Source organism: Dermacentor silvarum, chromosome 11 (genome assembly GCF_013339745.2).
Source record: "Dermacentor silvarum isolate Dsil-2018 chromosome 11, BIME_Dsil_1.4, whole genome shotgun sequence".
In the NCBI taxonomy this organism is placed as follows: Eukaryota; Metazoa; Arthropoda; class Arachnida; order Ixodida; family Ixodidae; genus Dermacentor; species Dermacentor silvarum.
Genome location: NC_051164.1, coordinates 110,529,499 through 110,550,399, shown reverse-complemented (window position 1 = coordinate 110,550,399; position 20,901 = coordinate 110,529,499). Strand labels below are relative to the sequence as shown.

At 48.3% G+C, this 20,901-nt stretch overlaps 2 protein-coding genes across 4 annotated transcripts in view; one reads left to right on the top strand and one right to left on the bottom strand.

Moving 5' to 3' along the window:
• The window catches only part of LOC119433668 (uncharacterized), a 96,658-nt gene that overhangs the window by 26,521 nt on the left and 49,236 nt on the right, over nt 1–20,901 (top strand). The window contains exon 1 of one of the 3 annotated variants that reach the window (XM_049659413.1): nt 11,596–11,614. The exons of the other annotated variants lie outside the window; for them this stretch is intronic. The gene's annotated coding sequence lies outside the window, so the exon portion shown is untranslated. Of the gene's footprint in view, nt 1–11,595; nt 11,615–20,901 lie in introns of those variants that run through there. 3 annotated transcript variants of the gene reach the window in all.
• LOC119433670 (metalloprotease TIKI1) overlaps nt 1–20,901 on the bottom strand; it is a 128,114-nt gene that overhangs the window by 100,047 nt on the left and 7,166 nt on the right. Inside the window, exon 2 of the mRNA XM_037700922.2 lies at nt 7,647–7,706. Coding sequence (XP_037556850.1) covers nt 7,647–7,706 — 60 coding nt within the window. The remainder of the gene's footprint in view (nt 1–7,646; nt 7,707–20,901) is intronic.

Below are 20,901 nucleotides of genomic sequence, written 5' to 3'. Positions count from 1 at the left end.
TGGGCCGTGGAGGCGCACGCTGTTGTGCACACGCCAAATGTGAATGATGAAGTGAGGCCGAGCCGAGAAGGATATGAGCAGAGGTGCGAGGAAAAGAACTGCCCACGCGTGCGCACGAAGCTGCAGAGAGCTGTTTGTACACGCATACCTGTACACGGCGAACAGTATGTTGTGAAAGAAATTCAATCTGAGGACGCCGTGCGTGGACCAGGATATGCTAATGCTGGTGCCCGTGCGGCTGTTGCTATTGCATCGCGGGCGCAGAAGCGGCTGACACGGCGCGCACTTGGTAACGAAAGAGCGATGCAGCGTTCCGGACGCTGCATATTGGGCGGCTCTCAGGTGATCGAGGACCGTGACTTTGTTCGACGGCTCATGACTCGTGTGCTTGTCAACAGCCGTAGCTAATAAACCTGTAGGTTACGCAGCCGGTCACGAAGCGTTCTTATTCCTTTCCGTCATTAATGTTTTTCCGCTGATGATTTATTCCTAACAAAATTCGTGTATCTTCAACTTCATTCAAAACTTGTCAAAGTAGAACGCAGTAATTCTTTTTCCATAAGGGTCCTTAGATACGGACGCCGCGCCTTAACACTCAAGAACTTGGTGGTTAGCAGTAAATACATCAGATGCATTTACTGCCCGGAACGCCCTCCTGCACATTTCAGGAAAATTCAGGTTCTATCTTTATATACTGAATCATTACTGGCAAAAAGGATCAAAGCATACAGGTCCCCACATCACCACGTGGCGGCAGCAACAATCGACCAAATTCCGCGCGCTCCTTTCTAACATACCTAGCGCGCGATAATAAATTTTGCAGTACAGGATAAATTAGAAGTCGATTTGAAATGTATGTCGTACATTTTAGGCGTGATTATCTTCCATAGTACTTGAGATTCTCAAGTGTATTATTGACGAGTACAACTTCAGAACGTGAAGGAGCGTGCGAACATCTCTCGACCCAGGTTGGCTGATCTGGCTTCCGTAACAGTGCACGCTTTTTGAGAGCCACCGCGCATACGCAGGACACCGGCGTGTGTCCATACACCTGTGAGCATGCAAATGACCGCGGACTTCGGGGCAAACAGATTGGCAGACGCTGTCGGCGCCGCGAGCCACCAATATACAGGTGTGCCTGAGCCAACTAAAAAAGAACATATATTAATAAAGCACGCCTTCGCAGTTTCAGAACGCGAAGCTCAGCTTTTGTTTCGACTCGATGCGTCCCTTTCTGCAAACATTCCTGCTTTAGTATCAGGAAATAACATAAAAAGAAGACAGAAAAAAACTTCGGTAGCCCATGGCAACCAGCTGCACCGCTTGACGTGAGAAGTGAGAATGAAAATGGAAGGTACGCCCGCCCGAAAAGTTTACATTTAATAAGGCAACGCAAGCAGGAACGCAGTTCTTGTTTGTTAAAACCGAGTCTCGAATCCGGTTGTTTGAGGCCGGCGAGCCTCGTCCGCAAGGAGCAAGTATCAACACGGCCGCTTGTATCCGAGGCAGGAACACATCGGTCTCGATCCGGGAAAAAGTATGAGATCATTCGCGCGTTCGTTTTCCCTGCTGAACGTGTCTGGTACATGGCTCGCTTCAGTTTTTCTTTGCATGCGCGCCCCTTGAACTCGGAGGGCGCTCGAGGTCTCGCGCGCGCCGCAGATGTTTGGAGGAGCCGGCAAAGAAGCGCTGAAACCACCGATCGTCCGCGTTTTTCGTCGCCCACGCGCCGGAAAGCGAGCGCTGTTGAGTTCCCCGGTTGTACACACACCGCACAGCGAGGCCGTTGAAAGGCACGAAACAGGCCGTTCCTGGGAAACAGTCGGGCTGCTTCTCTGCCGTGGCCGCGCGTCGTGACCCCGAAGCGAGAAATCGGCGCCCTATATTACACAAACGTGCGCGCGAATTTGTGCGGCGGCGATCTGTGCGCGGCGTCACGATGGTGCCATATATATCGTTAGGGGCGACTATTGAAGTCACTGGCCGTTTGGATGCAAATGAGCCTGTTAAAGAGAATGTCTCGTCCTATGTGTTAGAAAGATGTTAGTGATCAAATAATGCAGTCAACAAAAATTCACCGACGATTACGATCCTCCCTAATGCGAAATTTGAGCGCAGCTGTGTACGTGTCTTCATTTCGCGTTGGCGGGGACAATCTGTCTCGTACGGCACATTCCAAACGGAACGAAGTGTGGCGCGACTGCCTCGCAAATCGGGAGATCGCGAGAGGAAGCGCGTGAGCGCGATTCGCAGCAGCCGCCGCAAACAGGCCTCCACTCATGCAGCGCTTTGCTTAAAACCACGTTTAAAAACGTGGTCGATCGCTCAAAAGTTGTCGCCGTAAAAGTAGTGACATCTTGCTAATATTTCAACTCATACTTTGTTTAAAACAAGCGTGAGTAATCCATACGTGACCCGCACCATGAACAACCGGCTCTATACAGGCCAAAACAGATTGGCGAGCTGGGCCTGCTGGCGCATTTCTCGCGTGGTTCGCTCGCGGCAGGTTGTTTATTGGAGCGTTTCATCCCCATGGCCCCTTTCAAGTGGCCCGCGACGCTATTTCGATCTGGCGGGAAGGAAGCGCGCGCGGTTTTTTTAGCGGTGCTCCTCGACCACGAGTATATATACGTGTAGCGCGTGCACGTTGGGCCAGCTAGTGCGCTCGCTCTTGAACACAAGTCTACGAGAAAACGGATGAATTGCGGTCGATGGCTGTGTGTCTGAGAACATCGACGACGGATCGCAGCTCACACGGGATATGCTATTCGGGACACTGTCAAACGCCACCGTTTTTGGCGTTTTGAGCCAATCAGAGAGGCCGTATATAGCAGACTTGCGAGTCCATCAGAATTGACGAGGTGACGAATTCGACAGTCATGGCGGAATCTAACCGGGTGTTGCAGAATAACGCCGGTTTTCCTTTATTTCACGAGATGCTGACAAAGGCTACCCCCGGGATCGCACGTAAGCAAGGCATCTCTTGACTCAGCGATGAGCACGAGAACTTTTCCTACTGATCTTTCAATCCTACCCCCCCCCCCTCCCTTTCCCCGAGTGGAGGGCAGCCTACCGTGCTCAGCCTCGTTAACCTCCAAGCCTTTCCCTTATCACTTCTTTCTCTCTCTTCTCTCTCTCTCTCTCTCTCTCTCTGCCTTTTAATAATTTTCTCCCTCTTTCTTCGCCGTCATGATTATCATCAGTATATCGGCCCGTATTGCTGTGACGGGTGATAGGCTATGAATAGCAATGAAGAACAAGAATCATTGCGCACTGCGGCTCCTGTTGTCAGTTACGCTTTATGGAGTTGGATGGAACGCAGACACGGGAGCGCTTGTCACTATAAGCACGTATTGCGCCCTTTCATGGCGTGAAATAAAAACCGCTTAGCACTGCGCCGTCGAGTTCGTGTCCAATTCTCTCGTGTGGTCGCGTTTTCGTTGCCGCAGGCGCTGAGGCGGAAGGCTGCCGACGCTTTTATGCGGCGCTTGCTTGGGACTTGAGGCGAATGCTATACACTGGATTGTACTGAATGTCAATTTTCTGAATTTCCACTGTTTACTATGCTGAGACTGCGCGAACGATGGCACAAAATCGAACGTCTAGCACGCCCAGGCGGTGGTCTGGTTGGCGGTTTTCATACTGGAACGCGGCTGCCGCGGGCGGAATAACGCGGAAGAGCGCTCCGTTGTGACTGTCCTTGTTTGCGACGTTCTGTCAAACTGCGCCAAACAAAAGAAAGCGTGCAAGAAATGCTGCTAAACTGAGCACTATGGCCGAGCCCACGAGAGCAGCTAGGCCGTGACTCCGCGAACGTGTCACCGCAAGCGCCACACGTTCGCGAGGCTATTTACATCAGGCACTGTTAAACTGTGCAGTGCGTTTCGAAATCGACAGTACGGTAGTCAATCAGAATTATACCAAGCGATGACGTGAGCGTCCTGTACATACACTGTACATGCACTGTACGTACACTGTATACAATGCAGCAATATAACAATGGTCTTTAATTGCCGTCCGTTGTGAAAGGCACAAAGTTGCAATGTTTCAATTCCTATAGACGCATGGTCGGTGTTACTGTCTTAACTGTTCTGTTATTATCGCTCTAAGTAGTAGTACTTTCTTTAACGCAAAATTCATTACTGCGTTGCGCGTAATCATCTTTATCATAGGGAGTACTCAGGTGACGTAACATGCGCCATATTGTTGTCCCATTCACAGCGCTGCTGGAGATGCTCGTAAATGGATCGAGATAAAGCGCAGCTCTTCACCGCTTCCGGCTGTACAACGCTATATGGCGACCTCGATGACGTCAGTATCATAGCCCTTATGTTACAGTGACTGGATTCGCAAAGGATTTGCAAAATTAGCTCTTAGCAATACCAACTTTGGGACCTGGGAGGGTTGGTTCATCTTGCTGGCAGCGTTCTAACACAGCACTAAGGACAAAGATGGAAAATATCGCATACACTCGGGCGGAGCAATTTCCGGCCTCGGTCGCCAGGCTAAACCCGCCTGTAGCTAGAACGCACCACCACCACATATGACAGGACGGGCACTTTGTAGGAATGAAACTTCCGCTTTGTGGTGTTTTGGGTCTTAAGAAATAAGAAGAGATTGCGAGTTTATCATACGCAAATGTGTTCATAAAGTTAACAAATAGTTGTCTCCGTTATGTTTTTCGCTGAACAAATTTAAAACGTTAGTACCCTTCATCACTCAAAGAGGTATTTCTTTTTTCTTGCATTGACTATTGCATGGTAGAAGCGGTATAGAGTTAAGCGGCCGTAACATTGTAAAGCGACGTCGTTACAGCAGCCTTCGTCGCGCTAAGCACCATGTCATGTGACGATCGTAGAGACGGCCTCACTATAGAGACATTATTGAATTTATTAAGGCAAGGTTCTACACGACGCTCTGTAGCGTATGATAAAGGGCGTATGACGTCCACCGCAGTATATTCGAAATAAGAACGGGTGCCCAAGTATAACAGCAGGATGGTGCAAACATCAGTGGAAAAGCTCGCTGGTTCATCCTTTCTTTTTGATAGTTTTATTAGGCGCACTACGCTGCGCGGCGTGACAAAGGGCCTCACTGCATGGTTACCTCCTTCACCAAGAATCTCAAGATCTGACCATTCCCTCAAGGTTTTCTTTTTCTCTTTTTCTTTCTTTCTTTGCTTTTTTTTTCTGTCGCTTCTATGCTGCGATGAATAGAAGAGTCCGGAGTAGAAGAGGATAGCACACACGACCGGAACGGAAATTAAGCGCCACGGTAAAGCGTCGAGATAAAGCACACACATCCCGAAGCATAACAAAAAATATACTCGTCGAACGACGCATAAAGGGAGCGGTTTAGCGAGAAGCGAACACAAGCCATCGTCGAAGCGTAGCTTTGCATATAGAGAACAGCAAAGCCGGCAGGTCCGTTTTTCCTTCTTTTTTTTTTTTAGTATCCTTTTTCTCTTAGCCTCCAAATTTCGGCGCCATGGTTGGGTGCTGTCGAAATACATTGATTATATACTATTTTCTTGCCCCAAACTCCAGTTCTTAAACCCGCATCCATCACAGCAGGGCCGTCGGGGACTCTTCTCGATCTGACCTCTACCGGCTGAGGACCTTCGGGGAAGGTCGGCGCGCTGAGCGCGTATCACGGTCGGCTCTGCCCCCGGCGTAATCTCCGGCGAGCTGGATCCAGGCACGGCGCCGACCGATCCGTCGGCCTGCGCCGTGCGCGCACTTCCTATATACTGAGCGCTTCACACGAAAGAGGAGAGGCGATGGGCAACATCCGTCTGGCTCCGTTTAATCCTGGCTGTTGTTGCTTATTATATGATAATAAGATGGGGAGATAGGCTTCACTGCAGAGCTCTCCATAACAAAAGCCCATCCCCAACAGAGCAACGCTACGTGAGCACGTAGACAAATAAAGTAAAAAAACAAGAGGAAGGTAAAAAAAATAATCCATGCCTATATATACGTTCTCTTTACTATATTTTTTATGTCGCCGTTACGCCCGTCTCCTTTTCGTCACTTCAATTCAGAGGCCTCTCCAAGAAGATGCCTTTTTTTTTTTTTTTTGATGAACTTGCTCTGCGCCTCCATAGTGAACATTCGTCTCTTACGAGAAACCATGTTGCAAGCGCAGGGCCTTTTGTATTTATAAATAATCCAGAGACTACGCGTTTCGGAGCCGCTATGTCTGAGACACATCTTATAAATTCCGTTTATAAAGGGTCGCTGCTTTGTGAATCCTTTTTTTTTCCTGTTGTCTTACACCGTAACGCGCTAAGCAATCTGCACTAATGGCACACCAACGGTTCCATATAGCAACTTTACCAATAGCTCAATTCGGTCCGTCCCTTTTAGCCTTGTATATGTACCCAAAACAAGTTTTAATGTGCGCGCACGTTTGATACATCATTTGCTACAATTACTGTAAGCGCTCGGCCCCTCATTCATGGTTCTTTCGTGTAATTCTGTTGTGGTATAACATTGTGATGTAACATTCCAAAGCAATGCAAGGGCCGAGACGCCATAATGGGGGCTCCTCGTTTATTTTGACTACCTGGGATTCTTGCAACGTGCAACTCAGATTCTCGCATTCTGCCACCACCCAAATAGGGTCACCGCCGACAGGGAGTCGAACCCACGATGCCGTGCGTGCTCAGCAGTAGAATACCGTATGTAATGACTGAGTGATTGTGACAGGTGCTTCCGGTTTCACCCTGTCTTGCATGCTTCTTTGTATCCCACAATTCGGTTCAAAGTAACAACATCGCAAACAGTAATCTGCGTGCTACGTATCGTTGGTGATATAACACACAGCGTTTACAGGAAAAATTACTAGAGGGAACTCTAAAACACCGTCATCGGTCAGACACCATGGGAATGGTGGTTAGCACGCGTATTTGTCTCATCTTCATGCCGTGGCTTCAAACGTTCCGTGCGTTATTTCTGACGCTTTTTTTTAATTTACAAGCACTCGTGGGTTTTATAAACAAAGCAAAGCAATAAGTCTCTGCGGACATGCGTAATCACTGCGAATTCTCGCGTTTATAACGCAATATCGTGTTGAAAATGATCAATTTGGAAAGTGTCAAATCCGTTTCGAGCTATACGACCAAGTTTACCCTTGCAAAATAATGCACGCTATTCAATATAATCTCAACAGACTTTCTAGTGAAGGCAACACAAAGTCAATAGAAACGCAACAGAAAGTTTATGATTTCTGTAAGGGTAGGCAAATCCACGTATACTACCCACCATTCACGTGCTGGCTTGCTGGCTGAACCACCGCATTTGCAGCTACCGTAGATACTATAGCGCCACAGTAACCTGTAGTAATATTTTTAGAAAATTCTTTGATTAAACCGTGTTCTCCGAGATCGCTTGCGATCTCGGAGGGCACAGTTAAACCGGCACGACCCGCAGCCTGTACAAAACGTGAGGAGAGACGAAGAAGGGAAGACACAAAAACCACGGCGCTGACTAGCAACTGAAATTTTATTCTGCAAGCGGTCATAGAACTTCAGTTGTTAGTCAGCAGTGCCGGCGTGCGTTCGCTTCTTCGCCCTGTTCCGCCGCGCTCGGTGACCGGAGCGACCTTGCCGGTGGAAGTCCGGCGCAGGTCAGGGAGGAGCTTACGGAGTTGCACGAGGCCGGCAGCCGGTGCTTGGAGGAAGGAGCGCCGCTTGAGTGGGGGACCTGCGCAGAGGAGGAAAAGGCGTGCCCGAGTGATTGATTGCTTGACGGCATTAAAAAAAATGTTGGCAACTGTCATTGCCAACGTTTCTGCGACATTTTACCGACATTTCGAGAAACAGAAATTACATTAAATCCTCCTGAGACCCAGATACAGCTATTGGACATAATCGCTCTTCAAGGCGGTTTTTATTGTCTACTGTTATGTTATGAACGTGAAGAACAGTTTTTAAAATCTGCATACCGCGGTTAGATACCAAAAGCTGCATCTCCATGTACGTGAAAAAAAGAACTACCTCCATCATCTCCTCATGTTTGCTATGGTAAAAACTGCATTTCGTTGCCTAAACTCGGGGATGAAGATGTTACTACGTTTAGTACATTGCCATGTTGCTGCCGCGTCCGGTATTTTCACGCAATATCAGTGATTTTGAATCACGCCTCGAGGTTGCTTCCGGCTGCCTGGGACGACACAGAGGTCTAGATCAATAGTGTCAGATTCCTCGAAAGCGGATGACAAGAATATGAGTAAACCACTTCTTTACAGTTACACATGTACCGTACTTCATACCCAGATTGAATATATTGCGTAATCGCTTCCGAGTGAGCTTCGAACGGAAGTTGAAGGCAATGTGCAATGTATTGTACAACGGGTCTTAGCGGGATATATGCAGAAATTGGCGATAATAAAGACACAGTGACGCGCATTTTAGCGCCGACACGCTTGAATTAAGGAGCAGTGTATAGTGGAAGTGATGAGGCCTTTGCTACAATGTGCACACAAATGTATGTAGCTAAAGAACAAGTAAATGCAGAAAACGCTGGCATGTATATAATATTGAAAGAGTCAGCTATAAATGTAATGGAAGTGTTAGAACACAGTGAAGAAAGAAATGAACAGCTAAAATTCGAGCAACAGAACGGAAAGCTGGAAAATATGTGTGACGGAAACTCGCATAGCGTGCGAATCAAATGACGGATATGTTAAGATATAAAGAAATAGAAACGCACGGTTCTTGGCGTCAGAACTGTAAGTACAAATGGTAAACGTTGTAGAACATATGGACATAGAAGAGTACTCTTAAACCATCACTGGTTCGTATAGAGTATCCTTTCGAAGTTCTGCTTACGTTACTCTCACACAAGTAGCTTATTTATTGGCGGTCAACACGAAGACCTAAATTTCCTTCTTAAATTTCGCGTCGCAACCACGGCGCCGATGACATCATTGTTACGTCGCGTGTTTTAAATTATTTTCAGACAATTTGGCCATTTTCGTGAACAGAAAGTTACGAAAAAGTTGGCTGGTTGAGTTCTAGCTTTTCAGTGCATTTTTAAAGCGAAGCTTTGTATGTCTAGGCGAAATTGTATATGGCTAGGCGAAATCGCTTGTGTACGGAAAACTATCATCATCAGCATTGGCTCGAGCATCGCCGTCTTCTTCCGCAGCTTGCTCGTAGGCACCCCTCGGTTTGCGCTCGTGCTCATGCTCGGCACGCGCTGTGCCATTGCTCCCGCGTTCGTCATCGTCGTCTTCTTCCACAGCTGGCTGCGTTGCCGCTCATCATTCCAGCGTATAACTTCACTTTTTTTAGTTTATTTATTTTCAATAAAGTTTTTACTCACTCACTCACTCACTCACTCCTCTTCCGGCCGCGTTTACGGGGTTATGAGCCATTGCATAAGGGGGTATACGAGCCATTCATTGTATTATGTGACGGATAGATTTAATTTTGATGCAATTTAATTTCGAAGAAGCGCAAGCGGCAATGGCGGGCGAATGCTGCTAACCACGCCGCCGAGCAAACTCGAGACATTAGGGAGGCTACGTGCAACAGTTGCATGTAGGCTACCTACGAGACATCGAACGCAAGCGACAACAGCGGACATGGGGCATATACCGTCAGTGGCGTCGCTCTCTGCGTCGCAGCCGAACGTGTGTGTAACCTCATAATTGAGAAATACTTTAATGAACCCTCGAAATTAACCCAGTGATCAACACCGGGGCCGTACGTTTCAGCTTCGCTGGTTAACCATCTTTACGGAGTGGAAGGGCCGACGAATTTTTTTTATATTCTCTGCTACGGAGTGCCGGACACTCTCCGCCACATGGTGGTGGAATGCCCGCGCCCAGCAACAAAGCAGACGCCATAAAAAACCAGGCCGACGCAGAGTAGCATCGTGAATAATCGTGGCAGGCTTCGCTCGCATCCTCAAACCTACAAGTCTGTGATAACAACGTAACGTTGACAACGTACCATGAATTATGCCACAGTTATTTTTGTTGTTGTTCTTGTCATTTTTCTGCTGTGAAATGTTTTTTTTTCTAATGATTAAAGGTGCAATATTGTGTTATGTTCCTCGGCCAACGTGCCGAACTGTAATAGGAGCAGGTGCCTTTTGTCAGACTATGCTGCCTTTAGCCTCTGCCCCCGTTCTTCTGAGCAGGCAGGACAAATAAACTTCAAGATCAGCGCAAGCTGGTGAACCAGGCACGGGAAGCAGCACTCGCCAACGGCTTTCTGCACTAAAGGGAGCCGCCCACCCCGGGCGAAGAAAGAACAACTCTTTCGTGCTGATTCTCGAAATAAATGTCTCTCTCTTTCTCGTCTTGATCCCTCGGATCAACAGTAACCAGTCCCACTTTTAAGCAGGTTGAACCCACTGATTTTGCTAAATTGTCCGGAAGATTAATCGGTCCAGTGTCGGTGTTGGCATTTAATTACGGCTATTATACTATTGGCTCGTTGAAGTTCGAGTTATTTGAAATAATGAAGCTAGAGTTTCATGCATATTCTGCTTTCGCACGGTCAAACATCCAGATGTCCTTTAGAATTGAGAAATTTCCTTGATTCCTTGTGAAAAACTGTTTTCTAACTTTCATCACTTTATAGGCATAAATAAGCTTCACCTTAATGTAACCATCGGATGACAATCGGAGGGTAAATTTATAATCAATGATTACGCCGCTTTGTGACCGCGTTTCCAACTGGACTGGACTGGACAAACTTTATTTGAGTCCTGCAGGACGCGCTTAGGGCGTAGCGGGCGTCTCCCACGTAGGGACCGACAGGGAATACCTGCAGGCGGCCGCTTCGTGGGCCCTGCTGGACGGCCCATTGCTGGTCGGCGAGAAGCGAGCTTCTGAGGGACTTCTCCCACTTGTCCGAGGTAGAGTCGGGGTGAGCGTTTCTACACTCCCAGAGCATGTGTGCGAGTGTCGCCGTGTATCCACACGAGGGGCACATGTCGCTGGGGTACGCGTCAGGATAGAGAACGTGGAGTTTGGCGGGGTTTGGGTACGTGTCTGTTTGAAATAAGCGTAGGGTTAGCGCCTGCGGTCTGTTAAGTTTGGGGTGTGGGGGCGGAAAGATGCGGCGTCCAAGGCAGAAGTGTTTTGTGATTTCGTTGTACGTAATGGGTGCATCCCGGTTGGTCTGTCTCGGCGAGGTGGGGTTGCCCTGGGACGGCGCGGTCAGTAAGCGCACGCGCTGCGTCGTGGGCGATCTCGTTGAGGTTTGGCGGGGCACCCGTTTCCAACGTTTCAAACGTTAGAAAAAAATTAACCCGTCTCTCAAAACACACTTGAATATTAGTGTACTTTACTAGATGCATTTTCAATTTAAACCGACTCGTATCGGGCTCCAGTTGGAATATTTCGCTCGCTTCAGGCTATTCTTGGACAAGCCATGTCGCTTACTTTGACTTGTTTTGAGGTTGGCCAGAATTTGGCAGCATTTATCTGATCACACTGCTGCGCATGCTGAACAGCGATAGTGACACCAGCACCTCTCAGCTGCAACTGTAATCTTTGTAAAGTTGGGCCACATGCTTCCTTTTCACGCAGAAGAATTTCCTCAAGCATTGCGCTTTGAGAGATAGTTGATCACCTAACTGACCGCACCCGCCAAGTAAGTCTCCCTGCCCCCACTTCAATATGCTCCTTAAAAATTAAATTCCGAGGTTTTACGTACCAAAAGCATGATCTTATTATGGGGCACGTCGTAGTGGGGGACGCCAGATTAGTTTTGACCGCCTGTAATTCTCTGACGCACACCCAATGCTTGGTACACGAGCGTTTTTGCATTCCGTCACCATCGGCGTGCGGTCGCCGCAGCCGAGATCGAACCAGCGACTTCGTGCTCAGCAGCACCACGTCACAGTCAACGTCACAGTCAACGTCACAGTCAACGTCACAGTCAACGTCACACTCAACGTCACACTCAACGTCACAGTCAACGTCACAGTCAACGTCACAGTCAACGTCACAGTCAACGTCATCCCCTCTTCCCTTTGGGATTGCGTACCACTTAAGTGGAGTTACAATGACAGCGTGATAGATTGCGGTGTGACCATGGTACCGTCGTTGCAGAAGAAGCAAGCGTATGTTTCAGGAGGTATCACCAATATACAAGTAATCTAGCGTGCGCTTTGTGTTGGTTCGCATGGACGTTATATCCGAAACGAATGAGCTAACAGCTGTTTTTCAAGTGTGGTAAGCTTTGCCCTCGATTGTTCTTGCAAATCGTTGTCGCCACGATCAGGCGCGCGTCGTCGGTCACCGCCGGCTCGGTAACCGCAATCGAACATCGGGCGACGCAGGAACGACGAATAATCGCTACTTTAATAATCGCAGCATACTTGCGCCGTCCGGTGCTGAATAACGACGCTTCCGGTCATATCACATCGCGGCTTCTTTTCCTGCCGGGCTCGATCTGCATGGCTCTTCGTGTTCATGCCGGTACAGTAGTGCCTGATGAACGTCACCAATCGAAACAAGCAGGCGAATACGTGTGCATGTATAGAAGACACGGACAGCGGGTACTAAAGTTTCAGCTGCCAGCTTCGCGGTAAGTGTCCAAATGATTAGACAGAATGCAAGAAGTTTGCTATATAATTGCCGAGCACCTAGAAGCCATATTATTCCATGGTAATAGAACGCAGTTGTATGCAGAACAAAAAGCTTATTTCTATTCTTTTGCGCCCCTTCTGCAGTCATTGCGTATGGTTAATTCGATCGCGCAAACAGGCGGCGTTTTCGACGTTATTTCTTTGACGGCGATTTTAATCGCTTTTCCAGCTCACTTATAGCTCTTGCGCACAATAGACGCATCGAGATTTCTGGTGGTCGTGGGCTGGAGACAAATCTACGTGGTAAGCTGTTATTGCATCGAATAGAAGATACGGAACATGCGCACGTAAACGTACTGCACTATACATACCACTGATCTATATCACATGGATCAGTTATAGATACTGATATCGCCAATAAAGTATTCACAGAGGAACTCGCACGCCTATACACACAGCTGATTTGTACTTGGGTGCGCTGCTTCATCCTATTCATGTATTGCATGCAAAGTAAAACGCCTTCCATGTCCCCGATGCCTCCGATGTTTTGACAGGTTCGAAACGACGTTATTCTTTTTTCTCTTGGCGTCACTATATGGCGGAGGGCCATGCGAATCTGCACTGTTGGTGACTCGCCAATCAGTTAGTTGAACGATGCGATGCGGCATTTAACCAGGAGCACGTCATGTCTCGTTGCGAACAAGCACACATGCGAAGTTCAGCCTTTTGCAAAAATACGTGGGCTACTCTGCGCCTTCACTGCCTTCGCTACATATATTGGTGGGCTGTGTGGCACGGTCCCCATGACGCTTCTGTTGTATACAAACTACTGGATGGCGAGTACGAGAGTTATTGTCATTTCCGATCACGTTTATGGCATATCAATGAGACTAATCAGCCTGGTGGTCGAAGGCAACGTAGCCCGTATATTTTTGTCAAAGACCGTACATGCGACAGGCGAGCAATACTGACAGCGAGACTGGCTACTATAGACTACGAAAAACAACAAAACATAGCGAAAATGTGAAAGTAAGAAGGTAGAACGGTGAGGGCAAACTCTATCTCGTGGTTCTAAGAACAGCTCGGTCCGCGTCCTGTTGTTTCTATCTCGGCGCTCCGCTTTTTTCTATTCAGAACCACTGTCTTATTTCCTGCAAGGAACCGCCCACTTCTGTGGGCACCAATGTCAGGGAAACAGCGCAGACGACCGTTCAGGACACTTTCGTGTCGTGTTCAAAGACTTCAAATACACAGATTCTCCTTCTCAAATAATTGTCCTTCTGGCTCTCTTAATTATATAGACTGTCTTTAAACAAGTAGTCGGCAAGCTTGTTTCATCTTTTGTGATTTACAAATTCCAATGTGTTGTTTACGCAAATGCTTATTTAAACAATAGTCGACGAGGCACCTCTTCTGGTACACAGGCTGTTTATTGTAAATTCTATAGTACTAATCACATCATTCGCAACATCGTGATCCTGATAGTCTGTCTGGTGTAGATACGTTAGGCTCACGTATCACACTGATAGGCGCCTTATTATAGTGAATAGACTTTACTGCGAAACATGCTGTGCGTTACGCGCCACTAAAGCGCTGCTGACGTTCTTGCGAGCCACGAGCCTTAATGAAATCGATGAGGGTGGCGATATGAGCTTGTTGGTCGGACATCATGGAATGGCATCTGGATAGCGCATGCAGCAAAACACCGACACAAGAAGAAACGACGACAAAGACAAACGCTAACTAACGTGTCAGAAATAAATTTCCTTGTTGATAGTTAGTGCCTGTCTTCGTTTCCTCGTGTGTCCGTGTTTTGCTGCGCTATCCAGATACCATTCCTTAATGAAACTTTGTAAAGATCTCTACTATATATATATACATAGTGTGTGTGTGTGTGTGTGTGTGTGTGTGTGTGTGTGTGTGTGTGTGTGTGTGTGTGTGTGTGTCACAGTATATATCATAACCATTACCCAACACCTGGAGTATAGCATGTCAGGCTAACATCTCCGGCATATCATTAAAGTTTGTTTCTCTCTATATACGAGTATATGCAGTTTGCATATAGACAGTGCAACGAAAAATTTTTTGTGGCGTACAGAGCTCAGAGTTCTGCATGGCGACGTTGCTGGCGCAGGTCAGGCAACTCGCACAAGGCTGCCGCCGTGCACGCGCCGCCTTGTTGGCGACCGCAGCTGTTCTGCCGCCTCTCGGCAGCTCGCGTGCCGCAGCGTATCCGAGCGCGCTGTCGTCGACCGAGGGGTGCGTCAGGGCGCTAAGTTTAGGGTTGCGACGCGCAGCGCGACGCACCATCCGTCAGCGTGCCATGGGTTCCATTGTACGGAACCCGTGCAACGGACCCGCCATATGTATACGGGGGCCCGTTGCTCGAACCGGTCGACAGGCGAATGCGTTTCTGGGCTCGATGAGCTCAGAACGTGCAGGAGGGTAGCGGCAGTGAGCGTGCAAGTATTTGCGATGGAGCCGACACGTGATTCCCTGCGTCGAGTTCTCTCTCCTGACGAGGACAGTTTGATTCTAAAAAAAGGACCGCGGCGAGGTAATGATGGCCTGCTTCCTTCTATGTCGTCCTCGTCTTCATCATCGTTATCACAATCATTATCATCCTCATCATCCTATTTTATGTTCGCTGCAGGACGAAAGCCTCTCCCGGAAATCTCCAATTGCAGCTCTCTTGTACCACCCCACAGCGGCCTGTTCCAGCAAATTCCCTAATTTTATCACATCGGCTGTAGTTCTCTGCCGTCCTGGATATGCGCTTCCCTTCCCTTCTCACCGATTCCGTAAATTTTATAGATCACTCTTTACCTGTCCTGCGCAACTCCATTTATTCATGTTGATCTCCTCTAAAATGTCGGCTACTCCCGCTTGTTATCTTATCCACCACTGCCTTCCTGCCTCTTAACGTTGCTTGGGAAGAGGCAAAGAAAGCGTCGCTTTAAAATTACATTACAAACTATATAGTACCTGTCTGCAGCAGGTGTCGCATTTGCGGAATGCATGCTGGTTAATGCCAGAGGCATCTCCGAGCAGTTCAAATCACGAGACGGGCACCAGTTCCGAGATATTCTTCTGAAAACTTCATGCGAAATGTAATGAAGTTCCAAATAGAATTTTGTCCACATTTCCTTCCATATACATAGCTAGACACTATATGTAAGTATATAATACATGTAAAGTAGTTATTTAATTTTTTAGAGCAACCGTCTTTAAAGTAATGAAATTGTTATAGCTCATGTCAGGCGTACTAAGTAGTCTCCGATCATATTAACGCACCGTATGTACATAGATATCTGCCTGTATACCCGACTTCAGTACATGTTACTGAAGTTTACGAGTTGAATAAATGTTCCATTTCACGGCCTCTACATGCCCCCCTTCTGTCAGCTCCGTGCGATGCTGAGTTAGGAAACTTGATAGGTTCTATCAAGAGCAAGCATGTAGCTTCAAGGTGCGTAAATGACAGGTTTGCTGCTTGACGCTGCCGACCCAACATGCGCATGGAAAGAGCCACGTGATATCGCACCGCGCCTTCTTTATACGCTCTGCACTCGAGCAGGATGTCTTCGAGTAATTGCGCGGCTTCCTGGTTGGCGCAAGACGAATTTGTTGTTTGACCATTGCGGTACGGATGGCTGTGTGTGTCACGTTCGGTCGCTTTCGTCGCTTGAAGATCCTAAATGTTGGGGTAGACACCTTGACTTAAGTTGCGAGTCGGTGAAGTATGAAAAATTATCATGATATATAATGAGGAGCACCGCATGCTTTGGACGCAGAGTTACCAAAACTCTGCATATTTTGTGCGAAGATTTTCTAATAATGAATATCGATGCATCTGGCTTCTATTGACACCGCCCATCGACGTCCAATATTCGGGGCCCCCTTCCTCGAAAGGAGCCGCACAAAAGGAAACGCCAAGGAAGACGGCCACTTGCGAGCCTCAGGGGAGGACGGCGCCGCCGTGTTTGCCTTTCTCCACCCTGCTCGCGATTCTTTTTCAGCGGGCGAGAACGCCAAAGCTGTTAGCTTAGGCAAATTGCGCAGCCCTTGTTCTCGTTAAATTTCCGATCAAAGAGAGAGAAGGGAGGCGGGTCCCTCCTCCTCCGCTCCTCCGCAGTGGCGCGCCTTGTTCCACCGCTCCTGAGGCTCCCTCCGCCAACGGCGACAAAGGACTTTTTCTTGCACACTTTAGGCTGCTGTCGCTTTTCTCGTGTGGGATCCAGCGTGAAGTGGCGGGAGGGGGGGGGTCGCACGGGGCACCAACAGAGTCCCTCCCTTCACCATTTTTTTTTTCAGATCTTTTCCTTTCCTTTTATTCATTTATTTTCTATTTGGCGCTCCAAGACGAAGTGGGGCTTCAGAACCCGGCTGACAGTGCGTGTACACAGAGGGATGTGGACGGGATAGCGGACCGGGAGGTAGTCATTCCTCTGCGTTCTGTGTGCCTTGCGTATAACGCTACTTCTTTATCATCGAAAAGAGAAGAGGGGAAAAAAATTAAGCTCGGGTAAAGCGTAGCGTCTTCCTGGCTGCAACACTTTAGTCTCCCATATAGTGCCGTCGTGTGCCCGCGAGGCATGACCTCTACGCAGATCTCCTGAACGGCGCCACGTTAACAACGATAACAAGAACGGCGCAATAACGAAGGGTTTGCCGGCCGCCAGAAGAACACCGTGCAAGCGCCAACAGACCTAACCGCCACGGTCATAAACTGGACTCGGCTGTAAACGGAGGAGTCACAGCATAGTTAAGGCTGCTGACTGCGTCAGATACGGGTGCAGTAGTGCTGCTCGAACCCCGTGCGTCATCTACCGGAAGCACAAGCACACGCCCCCGTCACATGCAGCACGCCCGCACGCACCTACCAGAATGCAGTGAAATACAGGAGCACCAAGAGACCAAGAAGTATGGGTGCGCGAGTATTAATTTTTGAGACCGAATCGAATGATGTCAGAAGCGAATAGAATACTTTTCGTACAATGAACAGCCATTTTCACAAATAATATGAAACGATGTTCTCATCCTATAGTATTCCCAACGTTGGCAAGTTTCCCTCATTACATAGCACGCTATGAAACGTTATTTATTGAAAGCACGAATGGAGCCGTAGGAACTAACAAGCCGTTTCTTCACATGCACAGAACTCTTTAGAGAGTGTGAATGGTCGCCGTGGTGCCGATGAAGTATGGCTCCCTGATCCGACGTAGCCTGTTTCCGGCTACGCAAGTTCTCGTGTTTTATGTCTAGCCCATACCCATGGGAGTGAAATTTGCCGTACCTTCTCTCTAACGTTATGTTTAATTGGGCATAGTTGCCGTACTGAAATATTCGTGTTTATGAATAGTGACTACTCGATTCGATCTATTCGATTTGTTATTCGAAAGCGTCGAACATTCACACACCACTACTAAGAAGCGAGAGACGTGGTTCTACAAAGCAAACTGCTGACGTCGCTCCGAATTTTTTTATGCCGATGCTCGAAGCAGTGCGAATCTTGCTACATGACAGCTGCCCTGTTTGCTCAGTGGCTAAATCATTCTTCCGCTGAGCACGAGGTAGCGGGTACGACTCCCGGCCGCGTAGGTCGCATTCGCATTTGGGTGCAATACACCCTCGTGCAAATGTACTCTCGTAAAGTTGTTCGGGTGCGCGTTTAAGATTCCCCGGCAGATAAAAAGTAATCCGTAGCCCAGGCTATAGAGAACCAGCACTAGCAAGGAGGCGCTACGGCAGTTTGAGTGTCCTGCTAGAATGTGCTAACACCGTCCGATAGGGACGGCCCGTAATTGTTACGTTATATTGAACGGTGACAGACGCACGCCCGTATCAATGCTTGATCACACCCGGCGCGTCACGCCAAGCTTTGTCCGTAGAGCAACGAGCATACCGGGGCGCGCGCATGCGCTCTTACGTTCTAGCACGTCGGTGCCCATTCAGGTCACACGCTAGAGACATGAGCCTCAAGACAAGCGTAAAGTTGGCTCACGTGAAGTCAAAGCATGTATGTACTACTGAAAACTGCCGTGTCCGCCCGTTAGGATGTGAGTTACGGCGCTGCTGTTGGCTCGCGAAGTTTGAGCGCTAGTTTCCAATACCGCCGGCGTCCCACAGACCGTATGTTGCATAGGGGACGTCAAATCAGATAAACCTATCTTGCTGCACGTCCATTGCTGTCACGTCATGGCATCTCAGGAGAAGGTGGAACTTTCTTGACCAAGCGAGCGAGTGAGTGCAAACGAGGAGGTTCGGCGAAAGTGCTGTATACGAGAACTTCGATATAAGTTGGCGCTGAGACGCGTGATTCCTCAATAAGGGCTGCACAAAATAGCGCCAACTTCTCCGCTTTCTCAAGAACCACTTCTCTTCTAGAAGGGACCGATAGGCAAGCGCCGTGGTGAAACGCAGATGCAGGTTCCTTTCGCATTGGTTGCAAGTTCATTTCAGCATTTCTCTCGTTTGACGACGACGCCCGTAATGTGCTGCCAGCGAAACGGATCCGTGAATACGCTGCGCCGCTGGCAGCGAAGCATGCTCGAGCTTACATGAACGCAAGGGCGGCTTCATTCGCCGTCCTTTGCCTCCATTGGCATCTGCCATTTCGCAGCAGGGTCAGAGATTTTAAGCTTTAGTTTAATGAGAGTTAGTTCGCTGGTTCCATATATCTACGCATGTCTTACTATATATACTTTTATTGCTCCTCAGTTCCCCAGTTGGGCGCACTCACGCGTCTACGTCACTGCCTGCATCAATTCTGGAATTCTGCATTTTAACATTTTTGTACAGGCTGCGCCCGCTTGGTATCGTAGCGGGCAAATTCCACTATTGCCGTGAATTCATGAGCACGACAGCAGGAGCGTATACAGACGAAGCAGTCCGCGTGAAATATGCCGAGCGGAAACGTATTTTTTGGACCTCGAAGGCGACAGCGAGCTTGTGTCGCGTCATCTTCACCATTGCGAGAGCTTTTCTTTCACATCTCAGCCGACTGGTCGATAGTTCACGCTGCGAGATCTTGTGACTCTGAGCCTACGTGTGTGTAGTTCGCTGAATGACCCGAGCATGTAAGCTGTACAGGAAGTATTTTGGGCACGCCCAATGAAACTGTTTGCTAGATGGGATTCTATAGATATAGCTTGACCTGATTCTGATATGTCGGCGAACGTACCACATTTACGCAGATGCTAATACTGCAATATGGCAGTATAATGCTGCAGTGCTATTATTTGCAACTTTCCTGTATGCGAGCTTTTTAAAGTAAAAACGGTACGCTGCAGGTGAATGTGACCAATGGCGTATTATTCGCAGTCGTCTTGAATTAATACGGATATTTTTTTCCTGATGTGCTTAGTTAATGAATCAAGCTCACTTCAGCAAGTTTTTAAATATTAGTTATATATATAAGCTATATTTGAGGATGTTGCAGAGCCTGTTCGGAAACACCAAATGAAACTGTCAATGAACGATCTGCTCACAGGAGGTTCTGTGCGGCGTCTGGGCAGTACCCCCCGTTAAGTTAGTCTATATACAAAGGCTGATGATAAACGTTCATCTCATCCGTGTGTCGTACACCTATAGCTGTAAATCACGGCTATAGCTCACGCGGTCTAAGCAAATTTTAGTATTTAAGTAATGCGCTGTTTGCAGTGCGGTCGTTTGTTTCCGTGTATATACACGTCACGTTATAGCCCGTTAAATGTCAAACTTAAAATATATTTCGGCGTTGGTATCAATATAGGCGAGGCGCATTCGTTACCCGGAGCTTTCCCTCGCACATCGCAAAAACACATGTCTATAGCTCTTTCTATTACGCCACATTACATGTTCACTCGCCTGAACTCGTTGATAGCATTTTTTTTGTCACCCGCTCGGTGTTATCAATGCTGATAAACGCGCACTGTTTACCTCCTTCACGACGCGCGCTATGGCTTCGGAGCGTGCTCTCTATTCCATTTCGTGTCTGTCACCTTGTGTTCAGAGCGAGTCGCGAACGCTAAAAATGAAGACAAAACGAAGGGAGAACGCGGCTGCTTCGCTACATCGATTGACGCGGCAGCCAAGAACGCCGTGCGGCGCCTTTTCTGGAAAATCCGATGAACACGTCTCGTGAGCGCTACGCGAATTCCGCCCGGTGCGAATCGGAGCGGCCGCTCCAGGCCTCGCTTTCTTGGAATCGATTTAATTTTCGCGCGTCCCGAACGTTGCGCTTGTCGAAGTCGTCTCGGTTTCGGCGCGCGCGCGTGCCTGCCTGCCTGCCTGCTACTGCACTGCGAGCGGCACACTTTAACGAAAGCGGGAAAAACCAAGCCGCCATCTTGCGCGGTTCATGGTG